At 46.9% G+C, this 9650-nt stretch overlaps 1 protein-coding gene across 1 annotated transcript in view; it reads left to right on the forward strand.

Annotated features, from left to right (window-relative positions):
* Window positions 1-4639, forward strand: part of CMPK1 (cytidine/uridine monophosphate kinase 1) — a 37670-nt gene extending 33031 nt beyond the window's left edge. Inside the window, exons 5-6 of the mRNA XM_068242427.1 lie at window positions 257-353; window positions 4475-4639. Of these exons, the coding sequence (XP_068098528.1) occupies window positions 257-353; window positions 4475-4516 (139 nt within the window). The 3' untranslated portion in view covers window positions 4517-4639. The remainder of the gene's footprint in view (window positions 1-256; window positions 354-4474) is intronic.
* The last annotated feature ends 5011 nt before the right edge of the window (window positions 4640-9650 follow it).

Here is a 9650-nt window from a genome sequence, read left to right on the forward strand (position 1 = left end):
CAGTTGACTCCCAGTACAGTGATTGGGAGTTGAGGAAACAGGCCATGGGACCATTCAGGGTCTGCATAAATGTCATTGTTGTTCTACAAATATCACCCGTGTAATTTGTCCTAGTGCTTTCAGAGCAGTTCTGCCTAATGGCTCTCCCAGTACTATAAAAGGCATTGAAATTAGTCAGATGATCTATTATCGGCCTCTCTTGACTTCCATTGGCTGTATTTGTATTCATGAGAACCTGTAACTATTCTAATTCCAGGATTCAGACCTACCTCCAGTCCACCCGGCCTATCATCGATCTGTACGAGAAGAGGGGTAAAGTCCGGAAGGTGGATGCCTCTCACTCTGTGGATAAGGTGAGCTCAGGTGTCTCTGTACACAGCTGTATTCTGGGCTTCTTTTCTCTGGCTTTGATAGACCGCAAGGTATTAAGTATCATGCACTTGTTCATTGTCCTGAGCTGTGCTGCAGCCTCTGATAGACACCAGGTGCGATGGTTCAGAGCCAAGTGTTGTACAGACATGTCGTTAGGCTATAGCCTTGCATCAAGTTCTGTTGCTGTGGATGCGTATGACGACGTGGAGCGGGTAGAACGGGCTCTGGATCAGAGGTGAAGGCTGCTATATTGGGGGTACACCTGGGTATTCAAGGGGTACAAATCTGCCATTTTACCACTTCATGGGGAAAATGCTGCTCCCTTATGTGGTTTTTGTTGGGGGGGGGGGGGGGGGAGGGTAAGAACTCTGCTTTATTATGTGTGTGTATTATGTTTTTTCTATGGATTGGGGATGGTGATCGTTGTCTAATTACCTTAAGGGTCTCTTTGCATAACTGTTTTGGTAGAAAACTTGGGTGCAGTCTGTGCAATACACTGCTGCATTACAGTTAACTCATACTGCCCACATCCTGTCATGGCCACACCCAATTTTTGCCCCAGCACTCGAGTCAAAAAGTTTGCTCACCCCTGGGGTAGTACAATGGGCTCGGACAAGACAACCCAGAGTTTTCAGCTCAACTATCCACTTACTAGATTCATGGCAGAGACTCTCCCACAAACCGGCCTTGGCTGCAAACTTTCTAGAATAAGTACACACATTTCAAAACCAGGAAAGTGGTCGCTCATACCTCTGTGTGGCTATCGATCTCTTGCTTCGTCCAGAATCAATCGCATTTGTTGGGGCCATAGATGTCTGGCAGACACTATCAAAGTGATTGAATTGTCTGGGGTGGGGGGGGGGTGGAGAGGGGGGAGTCCTATTTAGGAGTAGGACTATAGATACAAATGTACTGTATCTCTGATTATTTTCCCTTCAGGTTTGCTTTAAAGAGTACCAAGCTTGTAGATTAGAGACTCTGTAACAATTTCCAGCCTTATTTCTTCTATCCTGTAAGTTCCTGTACCTGTTCTAATGTGGTCTGGATTACTGCAGCCTTTTCTAGTTGCCCTGTAATATATCTAATCTTCTTTTCTTTGTCAAGCTTTGTTGACCCTGGGAGGAATGGGCTGCCTCTGTTGTAATGAATACTAGTTATGCAGGCCCCCTCCACACTCTGTGTGCTTTGTTTACTCCTCACAGACAGCTCTGTTTCAGCTTGCCTGTGATGCAGTTTGTGAGGCTGAGGGGGGAGGGAGCTGCCTGTCACATGCTGAGAAACTGTGAGAATCCCAGACTGGAGTGCAGATAATTCACTATGTAATAAAAACTTGTAGTATACTGTAACATATACACACACACACACACACACACACACACACACACACACACACACACACACACACACACACACACACACACACACACACACACACACACACACACACACACCATCATCACTTCCTGGTATGTTTTTTATTGTACAAATCGGGCAGTACAGATTCTCTTTAAAGGGGAACTAAGGAGAGAGGTATATGGAGGCTGTCATGTTTATTTCCTTTTAATCAATACCAGTTGCCTGGCAGCCCTGCTGGTCTATTTCTCTGCAGTAGTATCTGAATAAAACCAGAAACAAGCATGCAGCTAGTCTTGTCAGATCTGACTTTAAAGTCTGAAACACCTGATCTGCTGTATGCTTGTTCAGGGGCTATGGCTAATAGTATTAGAGGCAGAGGAGCAGCAGGGCTGCCAGGCAACTGGTATTGCTTAAAAGGAAATAAACATGACAGCCTCTATACACCTCTCTCTTCAGTTCCCCTTTAAAGAGAACCCGAGGCGGGATTTTCACAATGAAATCCTCATACAGAGGCTGGGTTTGCCTATAGAGCCCAGCCTCTGTTGCTAATCCGATCCACCCCTAAATCCCCCTGTGCTCAGCCAGACCCCATAAATCACAGCCGCGCTGTGCGGGCTGTGTTTACCTTTGTAACGTCAGTCTCGGCGCTCCTTCCCCACCCCCCCACCCCCACCTGCATCGCTCCGGTCCCCGTCCCTTCCCTCCAATCAGCGGGGAGGGAAGGGGCGCGGGCGGGACCGGAGCGATACAGGAGGCGGGGAGAGGGGAGACTGACGTTCCAAAGGTAAACACAGCCGCTTCTGACACGCTGCATGTCGGCAGCGCGGCTGTCATTTATGGGGTTTCGCTGAGCGCAGGGGGGATTTAGGGGGGATCTGATTAGCAACAGAGGCTGGGCTTTATAGGCAGACCCAGCCTCTGTATGGGGATTTCATTGTGAGAACCTCGCCTCGGGTTACCTTTTTAAAAAGCCTCTAATACAAACCTCCTCCTTAGTGCTGCAAGGATCGGTATGTGAAAGGCTAAATGCTAGTCGGTTCTGTCAGATTTCTACTTCTTACTGTAAGTGACAGCCACATAGGAGAAAAGTAATTTATGGCTCATTTTACTCTGGAAGAAACATGCTTATTATCTGTATATGTTTACATGTATTTTAAATTTTAAGATTTCTGCGACGGTGGTCCTTTAATTTTGTGCATTTCTAAATGACATCCAGGCAGCTGACATTTTTTACCTAAACATGGCCGCCTCCCTATTCTGTCACTACTGGTTTTCTCTTCAGCAGAATTGATGGTGCTGTGTAAAGGTGGCCACTAACGATCCAATTTCTATCGAAAAATCATTTGAGCAATCAGATAATTCTGAATGGAAGTGAAATCGTTCACTACGCCATCAACGAACCAATCTTTGCTTCCTATCTATCACAACCAACAAGAACATCCAAATTTTGGTTTGATTAACCACTTAAGCTCTCAGTCGTTTTCACTTTATGCATCCGAGCAATGTTCACCTCCCATTCATTAGCCTATAACTTTATCACTACTTATCACAATGAACTGATCTATATCTTGTTTTTTCCGCCACCAATTAGGCTTTCTTTGGGGGTACATTTTGCTAAGAGCTACCTTACTGTAAATGCATTTTAACAGTAAGAATAAGAAAAAAAATGAAAAAATTCATTATTTGTCAGTTTTCGGCCATTATAGTGTTAAAATAATACATGCCTCCATAATTAAAACCCACGTATTGTATTTGCCCATTTGTCACGGTTATTTCACCGTTTAAATTATGTCCCTATCACAATGTATCGCGACAATATTTTATTTGGAAATAAAAAAGCATTTTTTTCCGTTTTGCATCCATGACTATTTACAAGCTTATAAAAAAATGTAGAGAAATATTTCATCTTTACATAGATATTTAAAAAGTTTAGACCCTTAGGTAAATATTTGTGTTTTTTTTTATATAGTAATGTTTTTTTTTTTTATTATTAAACATTTTATGTGGGTATTTTTGGGAGGGTGGGAAGTAAATAGTGTTTTATTTGGGGAAATATTTGTGTATTGTAATGTTTTTTTACTTTTAGATGTAGTTTTACTTTTTGGCCACAAGATGGCAATCTTGAGTTTGTTTACATGACGTCACTCTAAGCGTACAATGTACGCTTAGAGGGACATAGCATCAGAAAAAGCGTAGCTTCCGAGAGAAGCTGTCGCTTTTTCAACGGGGGAGAGGAATCAAGTGATCGGGCACCATAGCCCGATACATTGATTCCTGGGCTAACGATTCCACGGCCGGGAGTGCGCGTGAGCGATCGGCCGCGGGAGCGCGCATGTCCTCGACGTTTTTATACGTCAAGGAGGACAAAGTGGTTAAAATCCAATCGGATGACTATTTTTATTATCGTTTGTAATCGATTGTGCCCATCAACTGAGATTATTTACAACCAATCCGTTCAGAATGTCTCATCACTCGAACGATTTTTCACTAGAAATTGGACCGTTAGTGGACACCTTTAAGCTGGCCATTAACTATACAATCCTGCGGACGATCAATCATTTCCATCGTGGTAATCCACTGTTAATGGCATAATTCCCACTATCCAGTTTAATCAGATACCTGGATCAAGTCCGTGTTTCCGAACTATTGATCAGCTATTGGATTGGATTGTTAATGGCCACCTTAAACGTCATACATCCTGGACATTAATCCCCTGTACTCATAGCTCTTCCTCTTTCTATTCCAGGTTTTCGTTAAAGTCCAGGAAATCTTTGACCGGGAAGGTTGACGATGCTCCGACAGACCTAGAATTCTCACAAGGCTGAATCTCATTAATTCATATTTACCACTTTTTTTTTTTCTATTCTTTTTTTTTTTTATGTAAACATTGTAAACATGGGCTTGATTTTAATGGTGTATGTGCTTTATTTCTGTTTACCCATCCATACTTGAGATTGTACTTTTAGGAGCTGCCAGTAGGGGGCCTCACAGGCTCTGCTCACCTGGACCCAGGGCAACCATAATGGACTGTAAAACCTCCGATAAAACACTGTAGCCTATATTTGTACAGAGATAAGAGAAAAGAAAAAAAAATCGAAATTATTTAAACTCGAATAACGGTGTGTGCCATTTACCAGTTATAAACACGTTAATAACAAAAAGAAAAAGTGGAGCAAAAGCGGACACCTCTACCCACTGCTAGCTGTCGAGGGTCAGTTTTGTTTTTAATTTTATACGTTTAAGAAAAAAAAAACCTCAAAGGGAATGTATAGTAACTTTTTTTGTTCTATTTATTGGTTTTTAAGAAGATTTGGAGGAATTTTATCTGGAAAACATTGTTTTGCATTTTGCAAAATGCACAAAAATGTTTCTGTATAGCTCCACCTCTTCAGGTTGGGTGTGATGATGCTTATCTATGAATCGGCTGCCGGGAGATTTGGGCACAGGGAAAAGCCGATAAACTGCTCACCCTGCTCCTGCACAAGTCCTAGTGGCGTTTATCACTATTCCTACTCCAGGCCGCCATGGATAGCTGGGGAAAGCTGTAATTGGGCTTCAAGCTATTGCTGACGGCCAAATTAGTGTTTTGTAGTAATTTGTGCTTCATCTTTTAACGGCGCCCAAATCACTTACTGAGTGCCGCTATAGCTGTAATTCTTATCATGGCCTATGGTGGCGTCAGCTGCACCCACATCTCCTGCGCTATTTTTACAGTGCTCGCTACAGATATGTGTCAGACAATCGTCTTAGGTGATGAAAATCTAACGTGTGTGTAATGGTACAGTAGCACTCTCTCAAAATTAACTAGTCAAATGTATGAGCAGTATTTCATGTTTATCAATTTTTTTTTATTTTTTTTTTGTGCTAAACACAAAATAATAAAGCAGAGATGCTAAAGAAGAGGTTAATACAGTTTATTGTCTGTCAATCCTCGGACATGTCGCCAGAGAGACTCGTTCCCTCAGGCAACAGTTCGGGGCCAAGGCTGCACAGAGGTGTACAACGCGTTATGTTGCTATTTGGAAGGATGGCTGAAGAACCAGCGCATGAGGAGCTTCATGGTTTTGGAGGTGGAGGATTTGAGGAAGTGGTACATTGGGAGCGTCATGAGGGGGTGCTGAAGAAGCAGGGAGGAGTATTGTGTGTGTGTGGGGGGGGGGGGGCAAAAGTGCATGAGCAGCATCACAGTGGTGACAGAGAAGGACCAATGAATTGGTGCATGAGGAGCGTCACAGAGTGAGGATAGGAGGGTTTGACTGAGAGGTGCATGAGGAGCGTTACGGAGTGGGTATAGGAGGGTTTGACGGAACGGTGCATGAGGAGCGTCACAGTTGTGGGTGGGAGGGTTTGACGGAGCGGTGCATGAGGAGCGTTACGGGGTGGGGATAGGAGGGTTTGACTAAGCGGTGCATGAGGAGCGGCACGGAGTGGGGATAGGAGTGTTTGACGGAGCGGTGCATGAGGAGCAGCACGGAGTGGGGATAGGAGTGTTTGACGGAGCGGTGCATGAGGAGCGTTACGGGGTGGGGATAGGAGGGTTTGACTAAGCGGTGCATGAGGAGCGTTACGGGGTGGGGATAGGAGGGTTTGACTGAGCGGTGCATGAGGAGCGTCACATCTGTGGGTAGGAGGGTTTGATGGAGCTGTGCATGAGGAGTGTCACGGGGTGGGGATAGGAGGGTTTGACTGAGCGGTGCATGAGGAGCGTCACATCTGTGGGTAGGTGGGTTTGATGGAGCGGTGCATAAGGAGCGGCACGGAGTGGGGATAGGTGGGTTTGATGGAGCGGTGCGTGAGGAGTGGCACGGAGTGGGGATAGGAGGGTTTGACGGAGCGGTGCATAAGGAGCGGCACGGAGTGGGGATAGGTGGGTTGGATGGAGCGGTGCGTGAGGAGTGGCACGGAGTGGGGATAGGAGGGTTTGACGGAGCGGTGCATAAGGAGCGGCACGGAGTGGGGATAGGTGGGTTTGATGGAGCGGTGCATGAGGAGCAGCACAGAGTGGAGAAGATAGGTGGGTTTGATGGAGTGGGGATAGGTGGGTTTGATGGAGCGGTGCGTGAGGAGCGGCACGGAGTGGGGATAGGAGGGTTTGACGGAGCGGTGCATGAGGAGCGGCACGGAGTGGGGATAGGAGTGTTTGACGGAGCGGTGCATGAGGAGCAGCACGGAGTGGGGATAGGAGTGTTTGATGGAGCGGTGCATGAGGAGCGGCACGGAGTGGGGATAGGAGTGTTTGATGGAGCGGTGCATGAGGAGCAGCACGGAGTGGGGATAGGAGTGTTTGATGGAGCGGTGCATGAGGAGCGGCACGGAGTGGGGATAGGAGTGTTTGACGGAGCGGAGCATGAGGAGCGTCACGGAGTGGGGATAGGAGGGTTTGATGGAGCGGTGCATGAGGAGCGTCACGGAGTGGGGATAGAAGGGTTTGATGGAGTGGTGCATGAGGAGCGGCACGAAGTTGACGGGGAGATCAACGTGCTTGGCCAAGTTGATCCACCAGGCAGATCGTGTGCCGAGTTACATCAAGGGCTTCTGTACACACGCTGGATTCTTGGCAGAGGTGGTGGTTATGGGCCGAGTTTAGTGTATGTGCAAGGCTAGCCTCTGTTTAGACAACTATATAACCTCTCTGCTCACCTTCTTGGAACATATAAGCATCAGGTAGTAGAAGTTTCTAAGCTATACTTCCTTCGTTGTCCTCTTCCCCCATTGAAATTCCATACCTTCATGAGTCCTGGGCAGGCTTCAGAAGCATTTGTGACCTCTAGTGCTTCCGAAGATGGGTGCATCCGTACTGCGCATGCATGAGTACGGCTGCTTCTGCACAGCAGCATGGAGTCACCTGTGTACAAGCAGCTTCAGCCTCCTGCGCAGTCATGGTCTTGCACACTGAGGAGAGCGGTCACAAGAACATATCTGACAATCCCTTTATAGTAAACTCCAAGGGATCAGGAAACGTTGTTTACTATATTAGAAGCTTACAAATACCTGTATTTTCTGGTGTATAAGACTACTTTTTAACCCAGGAAAATCTCAAAAGTCGGGGGTCTTATACGCCGGGTGTCTTATACGCCGGGTGTTGAAACTTTTGAGCTGGACTGGGGAATCTGTGTTTGCCGCATATGGTAGGGGGGGAGCTCAAAAACGTCCGCAGACGCATCACCACCATATGCAGCGACCGTATGAAAGCAGCAAGGGTGGAGCTGTACAAGTATGGTAGAAGAAAATGCACTCACCAGGATTCCTGGAAAGAAGTGACTTAAAGGGAAGGTTTAGGGACTAGCTAAAAAAAATAAAAATCCATTTCCACTTACCTGGGGCTTCCTCCAGCCCGTGGCAGGCAGGAGGTGCCCTCGGCGCCGCTCCGCAGGCTCCCGGTGGCCGACCCAACCTGGCCAGGTCGGGCCTCTTCTGCGCTCCATGGTGCGTTCCACGCCGGCGCGCTGACGTCATCGGACGTCCTCCGGGTTGTACTGCGCAGGCTCAGAACTACTGAGCCTGCGCAGTACAGCCCGGAGGACGTCCGATGACGTCAGCGCGCCGGCGTGGAACGCACCATGGAGCGCAGAAGAGGCCCGACCTGGCCGCCGGCCTGGCCAGGTTGGGTCGGCCACCGGGAGCCTGCGGAGCGGCGCCGAGGGCACCTCCTGCCTGCCACGGGCTGGAGGAAGCCCCAGGTAAGTGGAAATGGATTATTTTTTTTAGCTAGTCCCTGAACCTTCCCTTTAACGCTGTCCCGATGATGAGGTGTGGAAGGTGTAAGTGAAGGGCGGAGCAAGCTCCAGTCATCCGGGACGCCCGGGGTATGGAAAAAGAGAGCGGCGCTGTGCTCAGAATAACACCTTTCACTTGTCTGCCCTGCCCTTGTATCCTATTACCGTACCTCCTTCTCTGCCTCTCAGACCTCACTCCTGAGGACTGCAGTGCGCCCATGTGTGAGATCTGAGAGGCAGAGAAAGAGGTAATAGTATACAAGGGGGTCCTGAAGGGTGAAAGAGGCATGTTTGTGCTACTGCTCTGAAAGTCCTGAAGACACGGATAGCTCACCAATCTAAACAGGCTTTGTATACAACAACCAGCCAATTGGCGGGAAGGTACATCACTTGCTGTGATTGGCTGGTTGTTGTGTACTGGGTACCACATACAGTACAGCACCAGTATCTGTACCTGTTTATATGGTATAGCACCAGTACATACAGTACAGTATATAAATGTCCAAGAGTCAAGAGGGGTAGTCTTAAAGAGACTCTGTAACAAAAATTGCATCCTGTTTTTTATCATCCTACAAGTTCAAAAAGCTATTCTAATGTGTTCTGGCTAACTGCAGCACGTAATACTATCACCATCTCTGTAATAAATCAACTTATCTCTCTCTTGTCAGACTTGTCAGGCCTGTGTCTGGAAGGCTGCCAAGTTCTTCAGTGTTGTGGTTCTGCTATGAACTCCCCCATCCAGGCCCCTCTCTGCACACTGCCTGTGTGATATTTAGATTAGTGCAGCTTCTCTCTGTTCTATTATCTTTTACAAGCTGGATAAATCCTCCTCTGAGCTGGCTGGGCTTTCACATACTGAGGAATTACATACAGGCAGAGCTGTCTGCACTCTGCAGGAAGAAATAGCCTGACACTTCAGTGGAAGATAGCTGCAGGGGGAAAGAAACACACAAATGATCTCTTGAGATTCAAAAGGAAGGCTGTATACAGCCTGCTTGTGTATGGATGTATTTTCTATGTGTGGACATACTGTACATCAATCTACTTCCTGGTTTGGTGGCCATTTTGTTTGTTTATAAACAAACTTTTTAAAACTGTTTTTAACCACTTTTAATGCGGCGAGGAGCGGCGAAATTGTGACAGAGGGTAATAGGAGATGTCCCCTAACGCACTGGTATGTTTACTTTTGTGCGATTTTAACAATAC

Source organism: Hyperolius riggenbachi, chromosome 6 (assembly GCF_040937935.1).
Source record: "Hyperolius riggenbachi isolate aHypRig1 chromosome 6, aHypRig1.pri, whole genome shotgun sequence".
Classification (NCBI taxonomy): Eukaryota; Metazoa; Chordata; class Amphibia; order Anura; family Hyperoliidae; genus Hyperolius; species Hyperolius riggenbachi.